The following is a 24105-nucleotide window of genomic DNA, read 5'->3' on the forward strand; positions in this document are numbered from 1 at the left end:
GACTGAAAACCTTTCTGGTAGAGGAGGTCACATTCACCTCAGTGAGGATCTCACTCTGTTAAATCCTGAATATATTTCCATTCTGTTCAGAACGTCCTTGAGTAATTGCTAAGCTGACTGACTTTTAAAATGGGGAGCTCTGGATTGCAAGGAATTAACAGGCTTAAACACAACAAAAACAATAATATGATTTATAACCATATGACTCAACCTGATATACCCTCTTCAAGCCCAACGTATCTCTTCCTCTCTCTAACAGACAAGTCTCAGTCTTGATTTGCAGCTTTGGGAGGGGTGACACCACCTTCCCCAGTCATGGACTTGCCTGGTAAAAATCAAAATAGAAACAGCACACAGACACCCAGTGAATGATGGCATCAGAATGCAGATATACCACACTGGTGCTACTTGGTGTTATTTTTGGGCACATTTTCTTCCAGTGCTTCTTTACTAGCAGTGCTGTTACACAGACGCTTTAAAGGATGGGGACGTCAGTTTGTGGCTCCTGGAGCTCTGCTCTGGCTAAAGGGCAGCATATCACATCTTTCATTCTCCTGGCCTCCAGCTATGCAGTGCAGAAAGCAGTCTTGTGTGTGAGCCGATTGCTCAGGCTCTGCTTGGGGTCGCACTGAGACGCCTTTCTGTAGCAAAGGGGCCTCAGGCACAGACGGAGCTCACGAGAAAATGAAAGCTTACCTTTGTACTGTGTGGAACTGGCCTCAGGCTGGAGCACTGAGGGACTGGGAACTCCCCTACATTAAAAGAAGGACAAAAAACAGGGTTAAGCAAGGCTGTATATTCACGCCTTCCTTCTGATACCTTTCTCTGCTCTTCAGTTCTTTCCTAGACTACTGATCATGTGCCCAGTTAGGGACACCGATAACAGATAAGCACCGTGTGAATACAGCCCTGGAATCTGCAGCCAGCTAATGCACCTCCTCCAGAAAGGGCCCAGTCTTGACCCGCCGGTACAATAGGACAGTCTCCCACCTCTTCTGAAAGTTTGTTCCAGCAACTCGTAATCGTGGCATTAAAAATCTGTGCTTCATTTCAAATTAAAATACATCTGGTTTCTGCTCTCCATCACCCGCTCTCCGCGGCTTTTGTCTCTTCACTAAAAAGCCCATTCTCTTTTTCAAAGTCCTGTTACGACTAATCAACCCCTCTTGATTCTTCTCTGTGATTCTAAACAGACTGAGCTGTTCACATCTTTCAACTGAAGTACTTTTCTGCCTGAGTTGATTAATTTTATGACTTACTTTTTTTTGCCACTATTCCTGAAATTTCAACATTGTTACTGAAGTGAGGACACTCTCACCAGTGTCACGGAAAGGACAAAATTGCCTCCTTATTCAAATTCATAACTGCCTAGTTTGCATGTGTCAGAATCACATTCCCGTTCCTGCTGGCCACAGCATCACACAGAGATCTTATGCCTAAGCACTTGCCTACTCTAGCTCCTTTTTCATGTAATTTTCCTTGCACTGCAGTCCTGTTTCTGCAAGGGGATGATCAAACATGCCATTCTGGCTGCGCTGTTTGCAGGCTCATGTTATCACCCCACCTACTACTCATCACTGTCCTCACAGGGATGGTGGCACAGCCACCTGTTTAGCCACTATCTGTCTGAGTTCAATCAGAATTATCTAACGAAAACATCTACAACAAAAGCTCAGACACTTCACTCTCAACAGAACCGTGCTGGATGTGATTACACAAGCATTTATGCCAGCTGCTCCAAGAGTACAGTGACCTCCAGCAAAAAGGACAAACAGTGAGGTTTGACTGAGGCCAATTATTTTTTAACCTGAATCACCACAAGCAGCTACATCCCACTGGGCACCTAACGCCAGGTGGTGAAGCTGGGATCACTTTAAGTTGGTGCTGGTAGCAGAAGTAGCTGTGTCCTCCCCACGTCTTCCCATCACCTTTCAAGCTGCATGGCTGCAGAGCAGGAAACTAAAAGGAGTGAGAAGTCAGTCCTCTTGGAGCCTCATTGCCTTGACTGCCATCACCATATGGCTCTGCAAATGCCTGTGCTGGCACAGGGGCAGAAGTGAGCACGGGACAGGCAAGAAGACAACACTTCTAGTGCCTGCACCAAACTATAGGGCATGAAACTGTGACCTGCCTTCTAGCTGCAGCCTCATTATTCCTGGATAAACAACTCACCTCCGGCACTATTAGATTGTATTTTATCTAAACAAGTCTCACTCACCCAACAAGGAAGATCACTATGGCAAACACAAGTTCAGTTCATCATTACACCAAAAGTAATACAGTCTGCACATTTATTCGCCGCACTTTACATTTCCTTTCAGATCAGATATAAAATGATCTGATCTTTCTCACTGCAAGTCTCTATCTTCTGTCAGTATCTCCCTCATGATGATTTTTGTTTTGTTTTTTAACAACAGCAAGTCTAATAAATAAGTAAATTGCCTGTATTAAAAAACTGTCTGCTCTATTTGTTTAAAAACCATTAATACTTTCATGTGCTTGGGAAACTATCAGGCTGTAGAAGCATCCCATACATCCCATACCTCCTCCCAACTGCAAATATCTCCTCAAATCTAATCCTAGTAATCTTCCCAGACTGGAGTTACCACTCCCAGAGATCAGAAGATCACTTGGAAGAAAACTGAGCGACCAGCCATTCCTGACACTCAGTCCTATCTCCTGATGGATTAGATTAATGAATTCTCTTGGAAGTCTCATTTGAAGCTGGGCAAGCCACAAATCAAAACTCCTCACGGAGATCATTACTCTTAGAACTTGTCTTGTTTCACAGCAACCCTCTCAAAACCAGGCACACCATCTAACACATTGTTTAGGTTCCTTCAATCATATGTGGAGAAATAAAGGCACCCCCAAGCAGCAGAGAATCTTGTTCTGCTTCAGCAAATTGAGATTAGAACTTTCTGTGCAACAGTATTTCTACCCCTTTAAATCTGTGTTATGATGTAACAAGACTCTGCACCCTTCTTTTTTTTCCTCCACGAGATCTTACAGCTAATAAATATTTAGTGTTTCCCCACTGTTCATCCCTCACTTACCAAATGTTACTGGAAGCTAACTCCTAATGCAGATTTATTAACCTTCTCATAGATAGTTGCTCACAACGAAACATCCAAACACTTCACAGGAATTAATTCACAACAAGAGCTGGCCACAATCCAGGATTTCTGCCTCATGGAAAATCTGACTGTTTCCAATTGGTTTCATTGTGCTTTGAAATGAAAACACGCTTTGGAAATGCCTGCGATCTCAGAATTGAAATAACGAATTTTACAGTCCCGTCAGGGGTAAAAAAAAAAACAACTCCCCAAGGCAACATTCAGCTGCTGCACCACTGAGAATGGCTGTAATCACCTGCTCCTGCAATACGTGCCTTTAACTTTCGGAAAGAAAAGCTCTGAGCGAGACAAAAATGGGATGAAAAAATAGGATGTGATCATGCACCTGAAAACTTGCTGACAGTCAGATCTGGAATGATACGTAAAGCAACTTCTCAACAATTTTCCTCGAGTTTTCTTTTTAAACGCAGGTGGGTTGGTTTTTTTTTGTTGTTGTTTTAAGTAATAGATTCTATCCTACTGTGTTATACTAAAACTAGGATAGGTCATCTGAGCAGCTGGGATGTCTGCAGAGGTCTTTGCCACTCAACAGAACAGAGCAGCTGTTTCTAGCTGTTTCAGAGTAGCACATTTCTGCTGCCCACTGCCCTCTGCCTCTACTTCTAAAGCAGAAGAGTCAGTCTCTCTTTACAATTGGCTCTTTCTCACCCTTGTCTATGCCATTTTGGTTACTGATTTTTAAGACAGAGTGCTCTTTCTAAACTGTTCAAGATGCAGCTATGGTACACCTACACAGATCTATGATACTGCTTTCACCTCAGCTCCTTCCTTTGCAACAAATAGCATTTCATTTACCTCACTGCTGTTGAGCACTGACTTAACAGTTTCAATGTAATCATTAATTTGAGACTCTCCACTCTGTATGTGTATTTACAGTTACAGTTCCCTGCACGTACTCCTTTAACCTCCCCTGAGATTACCCTCTTAGGTTCTTGTGCAATCTTTTGCTGTGACTTTCAGCTTTGACTGTCCTGAATAATTCTGTAATACATTTGCTTCTGCTGTCACATCACTCATCACCTTTTTCCAAATCACTGCTGACTCTGCTCAGCAGAACAGGTTTCTGTAAAGCACTTAGGGGAATCCACTAGTAATGGCTTTCCATCATGAAAACTATTTCCTACGCTTTAAGGAATTTCTAGCCGAAGAGCGGTCCCTCTGTCTTCCCTCACAACAGCTTTATTCCTCCTGATAGCTTTGGCTTAGGTCCTGGTTGAAAGATTTTCAGAAAGCTAAAAGCTGGATAATCTTGCTCCACATGCCTGTTGACTTCTCCAGAGAACTCTAATAGATTTACAAACTCTAACTCTGTTCTCTGTTAAGACTCAGGTAATGGAGCAAGCTGGTCAGAGAAATGGCTTCCTAAGCCCTTCCAGACCTTTGATATAGCACGCTCATCCAGGTACCTAACATTTCTATTCTATAATACAGTTTCTATCACCCTGTAATTACATTTTTTGCAGTTCGATGGCACAAACAACCCTGCTTTTTGAAGGCTAGTGTTTCATTTGTCAGTGTTCAGTCTGGTCATACAGCAGATTTCAGCTCTGGATTACATACCATCATTAGAGACTTACTGATTTCACAGCCTCCAGAGAACACCTGAACAAAGAGCATGTGGCCTTAGTGACTTGTCACGGTTCAGTTTATCAGTTTGCCTAAAAGCTCTCCCCATTGACTCCCAGTAGGAAACCGTTAAGATATAGACACACACTCACTGCCAACTGTGCCAAGTGAAGACAGACCTGTCTCCACTTATTCTCCACCACCTCTCCCAGAGGTCCATGTCCAGTCATCTGCCAGCAAGGCAGTGTATCTGAGTGCTTCTTAATATGCTTCAGGCAAAAGCAGATGGGTTAAACAGTCTAATTGGCAGTTTAGGTAAATTAACCTGGCTGTTTTCCTGGAGCTAATTAGGAACATGGAAACAAAATGCTCCATTTGCCAACTGATGGGAATGGTAACCTCTGGCAGGAGATGGCTTTGATAAGCAGTGATGGGCAGTAGCTTAATTCAGCACAGAAGCAAGCAATGAACAGGGAACCCCCCCTGACCTTTCCTGCAACACGTTATATCATCTAACATCTGTGAGCTGTTTATTTAACATATCTCTTCCACACCATAATCACACATTGTCCTAAAGATACTACTAGTATTTATGTATCTAGTGAATAACCGTACTGTAGGCTTAATCTGACCTTCCTTAACCTGACTTCATGTTTCAGATGTTAGGACACATGTTCCCGGATGAGACTATTTTTTTTTTTTTTAAAGTATATTTTCCTGTTTTTATAAGACCTATTTTAATAAGTCTTCCTTTAATACCCCCTCTCACCACCCCGTCTGCAGCATAAGCACTTGTTTTCATACTCCTGGAAGAAAATAATTCCCTTAGCGTCATGTTGTCTAGCAAATCTCTCAGACCACTTTGCAATATTCTCCTGAACCCTCTTGATTGCAAATGTCTGTCTACAATACAAGAACAGAAACTGGACGTTGTACGTTGGTCACAAAGGCAGACCAACGTTGAGACAGTCAAAACAGTTGTACCATGGGCTCCTCCCTGCCTTCAGGAGCTGTTTTCTCCCTGACTCTGGATTCATTACTCCAAAGTTCTGTCTTTCCATTCCTTCCTCCATGTTTCAAGAACTGGCTATATGCCTCTTGGCTCCTACCTTTGCCTTAGAAAAACTCTGAAATCCTTCTGTGTATCCTGCCCTGTAGCACATTATACATACCTTCTTCTGCCCAGAGCTGGCTCTCTCCTGGCCCTAACGGGATGCCCGAGGATGAATTCTCTGGTGCAACCTCTGCTTTCCGCAGGAGGCAGGACCCCAGCTGGGCATAGGGAAGGCCGGCTGAGGCATCAGGCACTGCTGAAACACAGAACACAAGTCAGTTCCCATGAGCCTTTACTCTAGGAGGCAAAACAAAACTTATCTATTCTAGCTGCCTTCTCTGCTCTGGTGACAAAGCCAAGCAGGAGAGCTCATAGCGTAAGGCCCAGATCAGAGGACAAACATAATGGAAATCAGGATGTAATATGGGATTGCATCAAATAGGTAAGAAAGAGTAAGATTCCCCGAGCAGATACCAGCCCTCAATCCCTTCAGAGAGCTTGAAAGCTGCCTGTCACATGCTGACAGCAGCGGGAGGGCTGTGAGCTGTCGGGAGGCGCTGCTGACCTGCGTGCCGTGCGGGCAGCGGGGGCAACCAGGGAGGCCTGGGCTCCCTCCTGGCATCCGGCAACGATCGCAGCCACGAGATCTGCCTGACCAGCTGCAGCAGGAGCGCGGCCAGTGCCCCCTGAAGAAGAGACAACGCAAGTCAGGGCAGTTTCCATCCCACAGCGCTGTGCCCGGGGAGCTGTACCGGGGCACTCGGCTCCTGCAGGGCGCGGTGTCCCCCTCCCACAGCTGCCCCCGCGGCCGCTCCTCACCCAGGTGACCGCGTCCAGCACGGAGTAGCGCGGCACCAGGCCGGGCAGCGGCTGTCGCCGTCCCTCACGCTCGCGGCCATCGCGGGCCCCGCCGTGTTGACAGCCGGGCGCACCGCAGCACCTGCAAAACACAAGGAGGTGACGGCGGCCCTCACGCCGCTTCGGACGGGCAGGGCACGCCGCCGCCTGGTCGGGAAGGCCGAGGGCCGCACTCACCGCGCGGAGCCGCGGCTGTCGGCAGAGTCGGAGGAGGCGGCGGCCGCGGGGCGAGGGGGAGGCAGCAAACAGCGCGCCGGGCCGCCGCGGCCCAGCAACAGCCGCCACATGGCGCCCCGGGGACCATAGAGAGGGCGCGTTGCTCGGCGACCGCGGAGCAGAGCGGCTCCTCGCGGCCATAGAGAGGATGGGACGCTGGGGACGTTCGGGGGGATTTCTGCCGGGCTGCGGCGGCGGCTCCTGCGTGGGGCTGCGGGAAGAGAGGAGTCCTAACGGGAGGAACGGGCTGAAGGCGGCGGGAAGGGGCTGGGGGCGGGCTGAGACCGTGGAGAGAGCGGGGATAGAGCGGAGCGTACCATAGAGAGGAGCCGGACAGCCCTGCCCGCCCCTCTGCGCAACGGATGAATGGCTCGGCGGACCTGGGAGGTTCCGGGCCGGGGGGGGTGGGCTGGTGTGGGACGGCGGGGGGACGCGCAGCAATAGCCGGTAATAAAGGCCTTGGGGCAGGTGACTGTGTCGCACATGGGCCGCTCTGTGGGCAGATGCCTTCTCAGGGATGCAGCGGATGTCCCATCCTTGCAGACCTCCAATGGGGCTCTGAGCACCTGATGGAGCTCCGGGTGTCCTCATTCATTGCATGGATGACCTTTAAAGGTCCCTTCCGACTCCAGCTGTTCTGTGGTTCTATGAAAAAGGTCACGTCAGGTGTGATCAGAAACCCGAGTAATCCCGCAATCAGCGGTTTGATTAGTTATGAACATTCATAAGTGGGAAATGGAATGCACGGAATATTGGTGAATGGCAATGTGTGAAATAATGCATTAAATGAGCCTGCAGCACCTCTCAGCCCACAGCCTGGCTCAGTGATGGAGGAGCTCACAGAGGGTCCCGGGCTCTGCATACTGCTGTGTTTGGTTCAGCTCTGCTGCAGGAGATGGCAGAGTTCCCAATCAGCAACACCAGAGTGAGAAATAGACGTGCTTCCTATTCTCCTTACCCCGGTGGATTCCTTCAGCACTATGAATGTTGCTGCTCCTGTGCTCACTGCAGCCAAGCTGTGCGCTTTGCTGTCTGTTTCTTAGTTCTGTAGGCACATAAATTCTTGGTCGTTCCGGCAATTTGTCTCTTTTTCAAGAATACGGTTTTCCCTTTGCTGGTAATTCTTGTTACGAACTCGTAGTTCTTGTTCAGCATCATTCCTGCTGTCTGCGTGGATGGCTGCAAGGTTCAGCCCTGAATGTGGCTTTTAAGGGGATACGCAATCACTCTGCTGTCATCCTGAAAGCTTTATCCAACCACTAGATTTCTTTTAGTTCTTCATACTTCTTTTTCTGTAGTATCATATGGGGCACGTTGTTTATCATTTTCTCCACAGATCGGCCCTGGTGCTGTAATTATAAAGTTGTTTAGCTTTCTGTTTTAGTAAATGTATCTGTATAAAATGCTGGATGTTATGATTGTCTTGCTATAATGCTACTGATGTATTTCCCAAGCTACTGAGTTTGTTTGGAGATGAAAATTAGATGCAAAATAGAAATATAAGCACCTCCATTCTGTAATCTTGCCATAATTTTCTCTCTCATCAATGTAGTATCAGTAATTAATGCTCCTAGAAACGTACACTTTCTTTGTTGCTATGGGTTTATCCGAGATCTCAGCTAATCACAGAATTATTGTTGCCGTTATCCTAGTTTTCTTTCAAGTCCCCAGCTGCCTGGTGTGTGATACTCTGTCTTTTTTGCAACTGGCAAGTCAATAGCAAAGCTAATCTGTTTTGATTCATATCATGAGGATGCCACAGGAGTTGGAACAACTTCAGTTGTGCAATTGCTGCGCATTTATGGCTTCTACTATGGAAAAAGAAAATAGCTGAATGAAGAGGAGATGAGAGAGGCTCTGAGCAATGAGGCAGGGGACTGTCCAGGGCGAGAATCAAGTGGGGATAGCCAAGGTTGGTGTGGGATAATGTGGCTAAGGGAGTGGTGGGACCGAGCTGTGCAGGCAGGAGGGCTGTGTGTTCTGTGCTCGCTCAGGTCAGCTGCTTTGTGTCCTTGCAGTGAGAGAGTGGAAGGGACACGGGGAACAAAGGTGATAAGCCATGAGGAATTGCTGCAGGTGCCGGAGTGCCTGACTACAGCTTTTCTGATTGTAGGTGGTGGGGTTTTATTCCTTGCCTTCAAGGATGCTGAGGGAAGTAGGCGATGTCATTGCAGGGTCACTTTGAAAGGTCGCGGTAATTCAGGAGAGGTTTCCGTTGATTGGAAAAAGCCAAATATCCTGCATACATGCAGGAGGGATGGGAAGAGGGACGGGGCAGTTTTAGAGCAGTCAGCGTAACCTCAGTCTCTGGAGAGGTGGTGGCACACCTTTCCCTGGAAAGCCAGGGCACGTGAAGGGCAAGAAGGTTTCGGGAACAGCCACTGTGAGTTTGACAGGTGCAAATTGTGCCTCAGCAGCCTGTTTGCCTTCTGTGATGAGACAGGCTCAGTGAACAAAGAGAGAGCTGCGTGTGTTGTGTATGCTGACTTTAGCAAGGCTTTTGACATTGTCTCCTGCAGTACTGCTTTGCCAGGTTGGTGAGGTATGGGCTGGATAAATGGGCTGTAAATTAGATGGAGAACTGCTTGGTTTCCTGGGCTCAGATGATGAGGAACTGTGGAATAGCCCATCGAGTGACCTGAAGAGGCAGAGAGATCTGGGTTATTATTATCACATAGTAATTTAAAGAAAATAAATACTTTGCTCCTTAAGGAATGTATTTATTTTGGTGGAAAGAAGAAGCCAGGCTGGCTTTAGGAAGTAAGCTAAAACCAAACACTGAAGTTCCAAGAGGTCATATAAAATCTCAGATCTTACAGAAGCCTTGGGATTGAAGTCACTCTTTGATTTGTTGGTTTAAATACTCGTTAATGTGAATCTCCCTTTGAAGTCTGGGCAAAAGCAACTCATCCGAGCTCCTCGTTGTTTCTTTAAGACACATTTGCCACTGGAAGTTTATTCCCTGTGTGCTGGAACTGCTCCCTCCTGTCTCACAGAGGTCTATGGGTGAGTTGGGTCATTATTTTGTCTGCGTTTCCTTTTTCTGCATCTTGAGCAAAGTAACCCGAAGTGGAAGATGCGAGCTTTGATGCACATTTTTTTCTCTAGTTAGAAACGTATGGTAAAAATATCAGGCGACTCTGACCAAGTCTGCTTGAAACACTGTAATTACAGATGATCTAGTTTCACAGCTCACAGACAAAGAAAATGTGTTTGTTTTACTTTATTAGATTTCTTATAATACGTTCGCACAAAAACAAATGCCCGTATACACACTCTGTCAATACTGCCAACTGCAATTTATTAAGGTTTATAAATTTATTCCACGAGGTCACTTTATTGTTCAACAGACAATGAATGCAGGATCAATGCTAAAGATGGGAAGCCTACGTTTCCAAGTAAACAATCTCATCTTTCTACTAATAGGTTTATAAGGGACGTTTTTGAGGAGATCATAATTAATCATAGGCTTAAAACCTGAGCTGTGTTTCTCTTAATGTGGTTGTGTTTTTTCTGACATGAAAATAAGGAAGGGAAGGTATTGGGGCATAAGCTGGAGCTTGCAACGCCCCTCAGTCACTCACTGTAATCCAGAGCTGATGCTGGGAACGTGGTTGGGGGATATATCTTGTTGCTTTGTGATGAACTCCAAGGCCCTGGGAGAATCTCTTGGTGTTGACAGCCCCTGACAGTAAATGTCACATGAATTCGGAGGGAGCTCAGAGCCCTTTGGTGACTGCTATGAGAAGAGACATAATGACAGGAAACCTGATTGATGAGCAATGCCACAAGTAGAGGGAGTGCTGTGCGGTGATTGCCTATAATTGAATGGTCCATGGAAGTTATTTCTGGGTTTCCTTTGAACGGTGACATATACTCCCAAAGTGTTTTCACATGGGAGACCTGCAGATTTTAACCCTTGTACTCGGCAGCTCCCTGTTAGCGCCGCATTAACAGACCTTAAAATTTAATGGGCTGTTTTTACTTCGTGCCCCACGCTGAGCTGTATCGCAATAATTAAACAAACGTCGACAACCAAAGATGGTTGGTCGTGTAATTACCTCTGGAAATGTTTCGTTGTCAGCTTTTGCCTCTTTTTATTGCTTCCTCCTTGTAGCTCAGCTCTGTGATCTGACAGCACGGAGATGTTGATTATCAAGGTTCTCCCGATTCTGATGATGTGCTCCTGTACCACGGGCTTGTCGCAGCCATGTTAAGCACAGCGGTGATGCTCGTGGCATTAAATGGGAATGTGAGCTGCTCTAGACCCCTCACCCAGGAAAGCAGCTGCCCTCGCTGACCAATTAAATTGCCTTCCCTCTCATTAAAACCCTTGTGCAGGCTCTGGTATGTCACAGATCTTTAAAATCTCCATTATAAATTCCACTTTCTTCTGGGTATTTTTAGCTTATACTTGAAGAAATGATTATTGTCTCTTGCACTTAACCATATCAATTTTGGCTCCACAGACATCTCCTCTGGGCCATATTGAAAGACCTGAGCTGATTGGAACTGCTGAATCTGGAGGGAGGATTTCAGCACAGCTCTGAGTGCTGGGACATCGGAGCTATGCAAAGAGTGGGGAGGGAGATTCAAGCCCTCCCCCCTTCCCTTTGGTAAGTCAGGAGCACATCCCTTACAGATTTACTTGGTTGTGCCAATTTAATGTGATTTCTTCTGAGGGCCAGGAACCACTCAAGGAAGGCTGACAGGTTTTATCAACAGAATGGAAAGTGAAGTGATAAGGTGAGAGTTATTGACCTGATAACTAACAAACAGAAAACTTCAGTGTCCCTCAAGCTAAATATTGCACTCAGCAGGTAACTAAAAGATGGCAACAGCTGTGGTCTTGTCACTGAGTGAGAGTATGTTTTCATGTAGAGGAGCAGGAGGTGAACTGTGAAAACAAACACATTCAGTTTGCTACAGACTATTTCCCTCTATTACTTTTAATGAGAGCTAAACTCCAAAATGCACAATGGGACAATAATATTTTAGATAGAAGGAACTCTTTGTGCGGATCCTAAATTCTAGACACCAGGTTGCAATTAAAATGATTGCTTTCGTATTATTAATAGCTCACCAGTAGTTTAAGGCTGTCAGCAGGTAGGGGACCAATTGGTGCAATCCACTGCACACCTGACTGGAAAGCAGTGCTGTCCTTGAAGGAGCCGAGCTAATAACCCGAACCCACAATGCTCAAATGAGTTTGAAAAATGAGAGAAGCATGAAAAGGTGAAAGGAGCTGTGTTAAAATGCTATGGAGGCAACCTGGCTGGGTTGCCGTAGTCAGTTAAATGTTAGTAAATGCTGCCTAAGTGTTCTGCGGTGATGGTTTTGTGGTGGTTGTGTTGTATTTTTTGCTTTTAATTCTAAAGTTGCAGTGTGGGAAGGGCAGATGGGAAAGGAAGCAGAGACCTCTAATGAGTGATGATTTAGAAGTAACAGGCACAGAAAGTACTGCAAGTACAGCAGTCTTTTGTTCCTCCTTTATTCCCCATATGTTTTTTCCTGAAATCAGGCTGGGATTGTCTGAAATCTGTGCCTGAAACCTAGCTGTCGTAATTCTTACACATGCCTTGAAATTCCTCTGACAGAATATGAAGGCTTCAGTAGCTGAACAAAAAGGCAGGTGACAGAGTGCTCGTGCAATGTCCATTTCCCCTTGCTGGCACCTGGCCTGCTCAGTACAATTGGGAAAGACAAATGGCAAGTCATCGCTTCCTATTCAACCTCTGCATGCTAACTTTGTTTTTCACGTGGAAGCATTTTTGTACTTCTTATCGTGTTTGTCATTCTGCCATGTATCATTTCTTTCACCTTTTGCAGACTTTTTTTTTGTTTCTTCTTCTTTTTTATTTTACTTGAGGTGAGGATACCAGAACTGCACTTGATATTTGAGAAGCAGATGCAGCATGAATTCACACAGTGACACAGTCATCCTTTTTTTTTCCCCTAAGAATTCTGAACTTAAGATTCGCTTTCTTTTTTTGCCTGCTATTGAGCAATAAGGTGATGTATTCATAGAACTAGCTTTGTACTTTCAAGATGTGATTCCTAAATTGCAAACTGGTTCAGAGTGTGTCGCTCTGTTTGGAAAGTTAGTGTTGCTTTTCTTAGATAGCCAGATTGTAGTTGTCAGCACTGAAATTCCTCTTCCATGTTATTGTGAGTCTGCTCAGTGTCATCATGTCTTTACATTTTTGCAGTGATTATTTTCCTAATTAATTCCATTTTAATCAGAAATCTTCATTTTGCTCTTCCATCTTCTTTCCAGATCATTTTTGAATACTCTGAGCACCATGGGCCTTATTACGTATCCCCATGGCATTCCACTGATGGTCTTTGTCCTCTGAGAAAACTCTTCCTTTAGTCTAATATTCAACTCTTATATATCATGAGTTGTTTATCTCTGTGAGGTCTTTGCTTGTAGGCCACAGCTGCTTAGTTTTGAGAGCTCGCCTTAAATGTCTGAGGTTTATGGAAGCTTGGGGTGAATTGGAAATACAGGGAAAATTTCTCAGCTGGATCTCTGTTGCTCATGTGCTTTTGATGCCTTCAAAGAATTCCAGTGGATTTAATAGGCTCAGATTCCTTTTGCAAAAACCATGTTTACTTTCCCTTTATGCGTTGTATTTATTCAGGTATTCACTTATTCTCATCCTTACGGAGCTTCCACCAACGTGACCGGTATGGACATTGGACTTAGTGTGCTGTGGTTTCTTGAGTTGCTGCTGGATTTATTTTTAAAATCTGGTTTCTTGTTAGTTACCTTTCAGCCCTTTGATAATAGCAGTGATTTTCAGCAAAAGGTTACATACTGTAAGTATTAGCTCAGATGATTCATGTTTAACATTCTATAAAATCCCTGTATGAATATCATCCGCTCCCAGTGATAGATCCTTATTCATTTTGTCTACTTTGTAATCGACTCCTAGCGATGTTTTTAATTAGGACAGGCCTTCTATGAATCTCTTCCAAACGAGGTGATGATTTCAAAGTTTCTCGAGGTTCCCCAGGTAAATAGTGATTTAAAAAATGTTTGGGTTTTTTGGCTATGGCATTATCTTCTCTGAGTGTTTCTTTCATTCCTCCGTAGCCCACTGGCTCTTGGAAGCGTCTTGCTCACGATGTGCTCAAGAAGGATTTATTACAAATTTTTTATTTTTTTTTTTCATTTCTTCAGCAAACTGCTTCTAAACTCTTCCTTCAGTCTACGTTATTGTGCTTTTACATTTAGTCTGCCAGAATTTATGTTCTTTTTAGTTTTCCTTTTTCAGACGCAACTTCAGCTTTTTGCAGGGTACCTTTTAACTTCCAACAGCCTCCCTGATCCTGCTGTTTTATGATGCTAGCTTTTTGTTTTCCTCTCAAGTCTTTTTTGACAGGCTATATGCATTTGCTTTGAGCCTCCAATATAGGATCCTAAAATAGTCTACCTGCCATCTAAAAACATGTTGCCTTTCTGGCTGCCTCTCTGTGCGGTTGTTTGTTTTTGTTTATTTTTTTAAATTTATTTTTACCATTTATTTTTCATTTTTGAATTCCCTTCTCTGGAATCAAGCACAGCCATTGCAATTGCCAATATATATATATTTATTTTAATTTCAATTTCATTTAATTTTATTTTTTAATTTCAGAGTCTGATATCACAAGCTGGATGAAAGGCTTAAGGATTTTGGCCTAGCCTGGTGTCTAGAAGGAAAGATCAGCAGCTAACATTTCACCATCAACTGTAAACAGGCAAGGAAGTGGCTGCTGGGACTGGAGCCTGTTGGAATCCCTGCTCTCGAGCATCAGCTTCTCTCTCCCACCTGCAACAGAAGAAATAACAGGTAACTGGAGAAAAGCAGTCAGGGCTGATTTGTTACCATGTCACTGAAGTTTGATACTAGGTTGAGTGTTTTGGAGCAGACTGTTTGCACTAGGCTGTGGGAACCAAGCAGAGATAGCAGAGTCATGCTGATGATGTCCACTTCTCAGGTTACCTGACATGGGATGGGGTACCAAGAAGTCTGAAAGGATAGAGATTTGACTGCTTCGTAACTTCCTTTTGCACATAGCAAAGTCATGGGTAAGGCCTGGCAAAAAAAGAAGGAAATCTGCAGGTGGTAGAGGCTGGCTTTCTGGCTGATTCTTTTTGAATCTCTCCAATTGCAAACTGCACCTTGCAGCAAGTAGTAGCTGCTTACGAACAGCTCCAAAGCTTCTGTGGAAGTGGTGGGGATCAGCAGTCTTTACCAACAGGTGCTGCACTTCAGCATGTGACTAAAGCGTGCTTACTGGTGAAAAGCATTTGCTTGGAGGTTGAAAGGCACCACCAGTCAGATGCTGCAGAATACACTTAAAGCCAGAGTGAGCCATACAACGCCAGTCACTGTGCCACTGCTGACTGGCATTGACTGCTTAGCAACAGTGAGAGTGAAAGGGATACAGATGAATTGACTGTTTTCTGAGCGAGCTGGGTAGGAGCAGAAGTAATTAGCTGCTAGCTGATGAAAAGGCATGCTTAATTATTAGAATAATTATAGATATAATAGACGAGGAATTATTCAGTAAAAGTAAGAAAACCAATATGTTGCAAAGAAGGTAATCAGAATGGAAGCGAAAATGACGGCAGTGTGAATTCTTGAGAGGGTGATGTAAAGAATTAACATGATAAATCTGAAATCTTTTGGATTTTCTCTCTGACATATCAACTCAGTTTATCAATGGTGTAAGGATGTACAGAGCTAACGAGGTCTGTGGCTTGCGTTATTTCTGGTTTAGTATAACGCTGATTTAACTGACTGTATGCCAGTGAAGCTGAGCTGTATTTTCATAACTCTCAAAACCTGCAAAGCTTTGTGAGGGTCTTGGTCCTCCTTCCAGCAATACTGCAGTGCAACCATTTAATTTGGTAAGTCATGTGGGGAGCTGAGCTATAGCTGGTTCTGATCAATATTACTAATAGATTATAGCTGTTTGATAAGGCAGCACTGATTTCCTTTGGCACCTGAAGCGAGTAACTGCTATTAAGAAGCAGTCGTGTCATTCAGCTATTCTGTGCACGCTGGAGATAACAGGTTGAATTGCAGTGGCAGACATTAGGAATATACTCTTCCTATGGGATGTGTAATCACTAAAATGGATAATCTGAGAAAACATTCAAATACGTGTCTTTTGGTGTCAGAATGGGTGTAGGTGTTGCTGGTTCTGTTTTTGCCATAGTAGACTAGATACTAATGGCAGCAGCAGTGCTCTGATGTCTTCTCTGAGTTTGAATCTGTGAGGCCCAAGATTTATGTATATATTTTTTTTTCCTTCTAAAATTGTAGTTATCAATGTGAGTGGAATGGGAGACTCCGTCAGCAGCAGGCTGATTTGAGGCTGAAAGCAGCGATGCCAAACGCTTATAAACCCTTTTACCTATTGTGCTGGTTAGAAAGGAAAATTAAAATACAAAGATTTTAGTGAATTAATATTTGAACGCTAATTATTCAAATGGCTTCTGATTAATGAGTTGCAAGTCAAGTTGGTTTGGCAAATAGCATTTTGATAAGGTATTTGTAAGACAGATAGTTGTAAGATGGTAAGTTGAAGGTATAACGCTGTAACCTTAATGATGATGTTAATGCAGAAATGATGTAAATGTGTATGAGCAATTACTGTATGAAGTCACTTGGGTACATCAGGACAAATTGAGTACAGACAAACTGATCGGCATCAGCTAAGCATAGAATCATTGTAGAAAGAAGCTGGGAGAAATCTCAGCAGATTATGGCTGAGTCCATCTCCTTTCAGAACAGGATCGGACCCACTTGTGGCATTCGTGGCATAAGCAAAAATGTTGTTTCTTTTCCACTTTGTGGCAGACTTTCGTGAGCTACCGGACTGTTACTGCACCTGTCCTGATCCTGTCAGGGCTGTTATTGCCTCTTTCTGAGCACTTCTATTCTCCACCTTTGGATTCAGGTCATGTTTTCCAGACCTCTAGTCATTGTTATGCTTTCTGCTTGCCTTGTCAGCCCTTCCTGAGCAGCATTATCCAAGACTGGACATGCCTGTGCACTGAGGCATTACTAATATTGAATACAGTAAGAGGACCTGCAAGATGTCTTGTAGGTAATTCTTCTGTTAATATATCCATGCAGTGTTTGAGCTATCACAACCTTCAGGTATTTTTTTTTTGCAGGCTGCTTTCTGCCCACCTGTTGCATGTGCTATATTTGAGTACTTTGCTCATGCCTAAGTTAAAATGCTACGCTTATTACAATTGAGATGATTCCTATTTTTATAGACAGCTTGTCCAAGTTGTCAGAAGTTTTTAATACTTCTATCTCCTGTGTATTTGTAGTCACTCTTCACAGATTGAATCTTGGCAGGTTTAATAAACAGTCCATTTCTTCAGCTTGGCTATCAATAAAATATTGAATGGAACCGATGAAAGCTGAATAACCATTCAATTTCTCCTTTAAATTTCACAGTGAACCATTAGAAACTGATCTCAGTGTGTGGATTCCGACCAGATTTGTGTTGTGGCTTCAACTTGGGCGTTCACGCACTCGTGAATGTCATGTGGGAAAAGTTGCATGCCTCAGTAACACTGAGCTATGTGGCATCTGCTGCTTCTTCCCTATCTGCAAAGTCTTATCTACTAGAGGGGTAAATTAGACCCAGTCAGCTTGGTTGCTTCATGAGGAGTTAATGTTGACAAGTCCTCATCTCCTTATTCGTTTCTGTGCACTTGAGAAATAATTCAGATTATCCTGGTGTTTTTCTCTTCCTGGAAATTAAATCTTTTGGTGCCTTAGCTATTCTGTTTGACTTGCGGAATATAACTTTTAATGATTCAAGTTGCTTCAACATGTAGGAACTTTAAGGACAGTTGTGAAGGCAATGATATAGACTTCTTACCAGGAGAAAACCTGTGCTAACGACACAAAAGACTCTTGAGAAAATGGTGAAAGGAGTATTTTAACAAAAAAGAAAGAAAGAAAAAAATCAGTCTGAGAAATTAAGGAGCAAATTCAGTCTCACATGAATAAGAAATTTCAAGTTAGCTTGGGAGTATTCTGAACATTTGGTCCTATGAGTCTGAATAGTCTTGTAGAGATACAATCAGAGTCATTTAAAGGAAGTTGGGAAACCTTAAATTTAGCTGCTCCAACTTCTTTCCCTGTAATAGATTGGTAGAAGATCTAAGAAAATAGAAATAGAGATTAGAATAAATTTCATAACCTTTTAACCCGCAAAGCCCGGATCTCTTCAGCAAAGTGTTTTCTGAACTCTAATATATGCTCAGTGTTGACACGGGCTTATTCACAGAACAGAATGACCTTTGCACAGCTCATTGTAAGTGCATGTGTGATGAGTTCTCCTATCTCCTGTTCAAAACAGCCACCTGACAGTTAAGTTTGATCTCACCTAAGCGAAGTATTAGGCTTTGTCTCAAAGCACTTCTGCTGGGGCATTTGGTACTGTGTGTACAGGAGGTGTGTGTGTATTTATATGGATGCTCCTGTATATCAGTCAAACGATGAACACATATCGCATCAGTATGAACCCTTTGCTGGATTTCAGAAGCTTGAGTTTTGCCTGAATTCAGTATTCTGAGGGGCAAAAAAACCTTGCCTCAACAAACTCTTAATCATGCATTAACGAGCCTTGTGGTCGGTACCTCTTTTCTGTGCATTTTGTTGTGTAGAATTACCATAGCCGTGCCTTGAAATGTTTGCAAGATGTAACCTACTGGCAGAGGAGGGAAATGCAAAGTATCCTCCGAGTCCCAAAATGTAGGCAGATGCATTCCATTTTGAGAGCAGGAATTTAGAAGGATGTGCAGGGGACCTGTTAAGATGCTTTACTTTTTTGTCCCTTTTTTTTTTTTTACCATTTTCTTTAGTGTAGGTCCCCTTCTCCTTCCTGGTTCTTATAGCTTGAGGAGCTGCAGAAGTACTTTAGAAATCACTGATGCGTGAAAAGCGTTCTGTCATTCTGGCATCCTTTGGTTTTGTGTGTGCCCTCCGCAGGCAGGCGCTCACTGCGAGGCTGGAAACGTTCCTGGTGATGGAGCTGAGACACACGAAGTTACCGAGGGCAGGAGTGAAAGGCGACGCGGTGCAGATTTTGTAACAGAGAGGTGAGTCATTTCTTAATAGTGAGGACTTTTGAACGTTACCTCTAGGTGACTTCTATTACAAGGCAGCTGTTAACATATTGCTGTGAATTGGCTCGGAAAAAAGATTAAATTGCAAAAGTACACGAATTTTAAATAGAAATAATAATGACAATAAAATTGGTTGAAAGAACAGAGCTACAGTAACAAGGTAACATTTTAAAAATAAATGGGTAGCTAGGAAAGGTTGTAGGGAGACATGCTGCTCGGAGATCACAGAGGCACCTAGGGTTGACAGTTTCTATGACTGCATGGAGCAGAGACACGCAGCCAGCCCCCGCTCTCCCCTGGCGTATTATACTGCACAGCAATCAGGCTTAGTAACACATTGCTGAGAGAAACTCCCACTAGTTAGTATTCATTATAGATGGCATTTTTCAGATTGCAGCGCAGCAGTGTAAACAAGTGATGCTGGAGGAAGGGTGGAGAACAGCATTTCTCCAAGCTGTGATTTATTTCCTGTTGATATTTACTTGACTACACAAAACTGAGGTACCACCAGTTTTAGGAAGGGAAAGTAACTCTCAGACCACCAGCATTTTCCAGCATTTTTGCAGGAGAGCAACACGGCAGGAGGCAAAACACAGTTCCAACAGTAGGACATGAGCGTGGCTTCCTTGTGAGGCTGAAACATCTGGTAGACCTCACTGTGTGAGTTATTGTGTGTCTGCAGGCCTGCCTGGATGCTGCCAGCTGCCTGCTCTGCACTCCCATTTACACTTCACTTTGTACATCTTGTCTGCACGAGGAGGGAGCCTGTCTCTGCAGATAGGGTGCTGTTGTGCTGGGACACCCTCAGCTATGAACAGAAAGCTACCCGGACACACTGGTATGCTGAGAAGAATCCTAAAGGTGCTGAGTTTGACCAGCTGCTGACATGTCCAAGTCTGGCTCAGCGCTGGCTGGTGGCTCAAAGAGCTGTTACACCTGCATGCTTGCCCTGTTTGCAGAGAGAGGGGGGTACGTGGCTCACATTGCATCCCATGGAGGCTGGCCCCGTATTGCCTGTTTTGTTTTTGTTCTTGGGTTGGCATTTTTTGTTGTTGCTGTTGTTTTGTGAGACCAGTTTTTTCCCCCCACATGAACCTGCTCCCAGCCACCCAAAAAATAACATAGCTCAGCCATGACATATAAATCATGAATTCCTGTAAGCCACAAGGGTGCAGTGTGGTGGCGGTGCTCTCCATCCTTTCCTTTCCAGCTGGGGCTGTTCTCTTTCCTCCAAAGCCTGCCTGCTTTTCAAATACCTGGGTTGATACCTATCTTTTTCTTTTCCTTTTTCTTTTTCTTTTCTTCTTCCTGAGGGGTGTTAATGACAGATTGTCTTAAGGGTATTTGATTCCCTCCATAACTACTTCACAGTAATAACTAACTTATGAATGGGACCTATTCAAAAATGCAGGAGCTTCTTAAAAGGAAATTAAAAGCAGCGGATATAAGCATGCAGAAGATGAGAAACTAGATGAAAACACCCTATCCGAAGCTCAGAGCAATATATCACGGAGTGGAATGATTCTGCAGGGGACAAAAAAGGCAATATTCCAACTGCCGAGTGGAAGTCAGTATTCAGAGTCTGGGAGTTCTGAGCAAATAAAGAAACTGTTTAAAAAGAAACAGAAAACAACAGCAACCCAAAGCAAACAAACAAGCAAAACCTACAAAAACAAACAAACAAGGAGAACCCCACCGAAACAACCCACCACCAAAACCCGTAAACTATCAAGCTAAACCTGTAGGGCAGGTAAGGGAAATCCTCAAGGAAAAACTTGGTAAAAGAATAATGAAAACTGCTAGTAGAAAGATTTAAAATGAACACAATCAGGTGCTTTTCCAGAGATTTGTGAATTACTGTGAGAGAGGAAAAGCACTGAAAGGCAAACAGAGCTTTGTTGATGTTTGCTGTGGTTAAGGTTGGTTATTCTCCCTTGAGAGCCAAACTTATGGGGACAAGTGTAAGGAACTGTCTCAAATTAAGTGACATTAAAATGCATTTTAGGACTAATTGATAAGATGAAGAGTCAGAAAGTGCCAAGACCATATGGTATTCACTCAAGAGCTCTGAAGGAAAACAAATATGCAATTATAGAGCTACTATAGTTTGTAACCCGTCACTTAAATCAGCCTCCCTGCAGGAGGCATGGAAGATGGTTAATGTGACAACAATTGCTGAGAAGGTCCCCAGGAGTGAAATGGAGAACTGCAGACCGTCACATTGGAGTCTGTACAGAGCAAGTGAGTGGAAATTATAAGAATAAAATGTATAAATGGATAAAATCTGGTCTGTCAGGGAACGTTTTTCCAGTGAGAAACTGCATTTCACAAATCCACTGTGCAATCCTGTGAAAGTCTACTGCAGATGCAGGTAATCTGGTTACAGCAACTTAAGAAATGCTCTAGTGGATCAGACTGACAATCATCTGCCTGGACTGTCCGCCTCTTGTAGCTACAGCCACAATTTTATGAGCCTTACTCGTATCCCTCTTGTTGCCTCCTCTCCAAACTCAGAAGCCCACTTAGTGTCTCTTCCAAAGCAAGAACTTGACATCAATCTGGCTTATGGTTCTTCACAAAACACGCAGAATCCTTTGCTGTGGGTTGTTATGGATGCTCAAAGTTTACCTGTGCTCTGGGGTTATTAGGAAAAGTTAATGGAGAGAAATGAAGTTATGGCATAACTTGTTAGATAGTAAACCCAAAGACAGTGGTTCAAAAAGTCCAAAGGCATGCTGGGAAACAGAATAATGTTCCAAGAAAGCATCACTGCATTCTGGCTATGTTCTTAAGCTCATTCCCCAGACATTTGTATGTAAAAGCAGGCACTGCAGTAGGGGAACCTTCGATCTGACCCAGTGCAAGCTTTCTTGTGCTTTGTTATGTTCTGTCAAAAGAAAATGAAACGTAGCTGTGAATGTAAACACTTCTGATGGTAACAGTGAGCACTGAACTCATCTCCCCCACTATACAAGCAAGCGATGAATTTTTATTTGAATGCTAATGAAGATCTCACCAAGATGCTGCTAGGTCTCATCTAGCAATATAAAGAGAAAAGCTTACATGGTGGAAATGAACAAAGAACCCTTATAAAAGGATGAAAATGTGTTGCAAATATTGATGTCGTTAACCACTCATGGGTCAAAGGCATACTTGAAGCTACAGATGTAATTTGGAGTAGGTAACCAAATGCTAAGAAGAGTGTTTTCTTACAATTAATCCATGTTTTTCTCTAAAAGGAAAAACTGATATTTCTTGTGTTCCTTTAACTTCATGCAGTCCGGGCTTTCAGTCAAAAAGCAGATCTTTCTGCAGCGATACAGTACATACCGGATCTCTTTTGGTTCTTGGATCAGAGCTGAGGCAAGCTCCTTTTACAAATTTGTGCTGCAGTCTACTAAAAGAGCTGTTCCCTGCCAGGAGAATATTACATACAGTACTGAGGAAAATGAACAGAGTCAGCTTGTTTGAGAGCTAACTGATGCTTACTCACAACACTGATAAGCCTGACATTTACTGAGAAGTGCCACAATTCTCAGTCCAATGAAGATTCCCGAGAGGGCGTATTTTTCAGTTGTATTTCACATTCTATTGACTCAGGATAAGCTGGAATTTTCTGATGTAAAAAAAAAAACAACAAAGTGGAACCCAGCTCCTCCACTTGAGTTACATACAGATGTACAAGCCGTCCTTGGCACGTTTGTTAATGATTGTGGTGTGTTTAATGATGCTCTACAAGTTGTTTGTGCCTGATGTGCCATATTTCATTCCTGTAGTGTATTAAAAGCACTTCCACAAGAGTTCTCGGTTGCCTTGATTGCAATTACAAAAGTTATACTTGGAATACTGTCACTTAACACCTCCACATAAAAGCAAAATCTAGTAGTGAAATACCTGTTTGTAATACTAGGCAGTGTTCTGGCTCTTATTCTAATCTCTGCATGCCGGTCTGTGGTTTGACTTTATGTAGCACCCAAACTATCTGGCCGTATAGGATTCTTCTGGAATAGGCCTTGCCTGAGAAAGGCTGTCAAAAGGTTTTTGAATGTTCAAGTAGATTATGTCAAGCAGTTCCCTTTTGATCATTATTATAAAGATATGTTTGAATAATTCTAAAATATTAGTGATGCAAAATGTTCATTACGGACATTGTGATAATTAGCTCCTACAGTAATCGTGTTTCTTATCTAGGAATTCCATTATTCTGCTTTTAATTATCATTTTTACCAACTTGCAATGTGCAGAGCAATTTCTCTGGCTCATCTACTATCCTTTTAATGTAGAGAAGTAACCCAAATATCGGCTAGGAATTTGCTAACAAAATAGGGGTTTTTTTTGTTTGCTTTTTTTTTAAGCAAAAAGATATTCTTATTTATCAAAACTTGAACTTTCCACAGGAACATATGTTCCAGATGTCAAGAGTTGCAAAATCCATCACTTCAGGTGGTAGTTTGCTCCCAAATTTAATCATCACTACTGTTAAAAAATGTGTGTTTCATTTCTGGTTTGAATCACTTCCATTTTTCAGCCCTTGGTCTTTCTTATGTCTCTGCTAGATTAAAAAGTGCTGGTTGATATTTTCCCCTTGTGAAGGTAGTTATCAAATCACCCCACAATTGAGCTGTTTAAGTTTCTCGGTTACATGCTCTTCTCATACACTTCTTATGGCTCTTTCCTGCCCCCAATCTAATCTTTCAACAGCTTTAAATGTGAACATCAGAATTAGATATACTGGTAGTTTCAGTGGTGCCGTACCCAGAGGTTGAACGGATTCTCATTTCTAACAACTTCTGCCATTTTATCTTGCTGTAACCCTGAGCGTTGGTGGTTAGCTCCTTGTCCATTAAGACCTCCTAAGTCATCACCATTGCACCGCAAGACATGATTTTCTGTTCTGTAAGAGCCGCCCATATTCTCTGTTGATCCATTGACTACCTCTTCTTGAAAATACTCCTTTGGTGTCTTGCATAATGTTTAAGCAGAGAGCAGCCTGTCTTCCCAAATGTTCAGGATCTAATAGTTCTGAAAAGCAGTCGTACCGTGTTTCTGTAAATTGGATCTCCAGCCTTTTATTCTTTTGTGCCATTACCTCAATTTATTTATGAATAATAGAGGTCCCCATCTTT

At 43.3% G+C, this 24105-nt stretch overlaps 1 protein-coding gene and 1 long non-coding RNA gene across 6 annotated transcripts in view; one reads left to right on the forward strand and one right to left on the reverse strand.

Annotated features, from left to right (window-relative positions):
• Positions 1–8362, reverse strand: part of DELE1 (DAP3 binding cell death enhancer 1) — a 22532-nt gene extending 14170 nt beyond the window's left edge. Inside the window, exons 1-6 of one of the 4 annotated variants that reach the window (XM_072348089.1) lie at positions 7149–7221; positions 6793–7042; positions 6577–6697; positions 6323–6443; positions 5876–6013; positions 697–752 (exon numbers count right to left, since the gene is read on the reverse strand). In XM_072348089.1, coding sequence (XP_072204190.1) covers positions 697–752; positions 5876–6013; positions 6323–6443; positions 6577–6697; positions 6793–6902 — 546 coding nt within the window. In that variant the 5' untranslated portion in view covers positions 6903–7042; positions 7149–7221. Of the gene's footprint in view, positions 1–696; positions 753–5875; positions 6014–6322; positions 6444–6576; positions 6698–6792 lie in introns of all 4 variants that reach the window. The other 3 variants (XR_011905177.1, XM_072348092.1, XM_072348090.1) reach the window with 3 other exon arrangements.
• Positions 6459–24105, forward strand: part of LOC140258103 (uncharacterized) — a 26694-nt gene continuing 9047 nt past the window's right edge. The window contains exons 1-4 of one of the 2 annotated variants that reach the window (XR_011905179.1): positions 6459–6580; positions 11301–11447; positions 14472–14666; positions 18843–18952. This is a non-coding gene — a long non-coding RNA (uncharacterized lncRNA). Of the gene's footprint in view, positions 6581–8520; positions 9838–11300; positions 11448–14471; positions 14667–18842; positions 18953–24105 lie in introns of those variants that run through there. The other variant, XR_011905178.1, reaches the window with a different exon arrangement.

The sequence above is a fragment of the Excalfactoria chinensis genome, chromosome 13 (assembly GCF_039878825.1).
Source record: "Excalfactoria chinensis isolate bCotChi1 chromosome 13, bCotChi1.hap2, whole genome shotgun sequence".
In the NCBI taxonomy this organism is placed as follows: Eukaryota; Metazoa; Chordata; class Aves; order Galliformes; family Phasianidae; genus Excalfactoria; species Excalfactoria chinensis.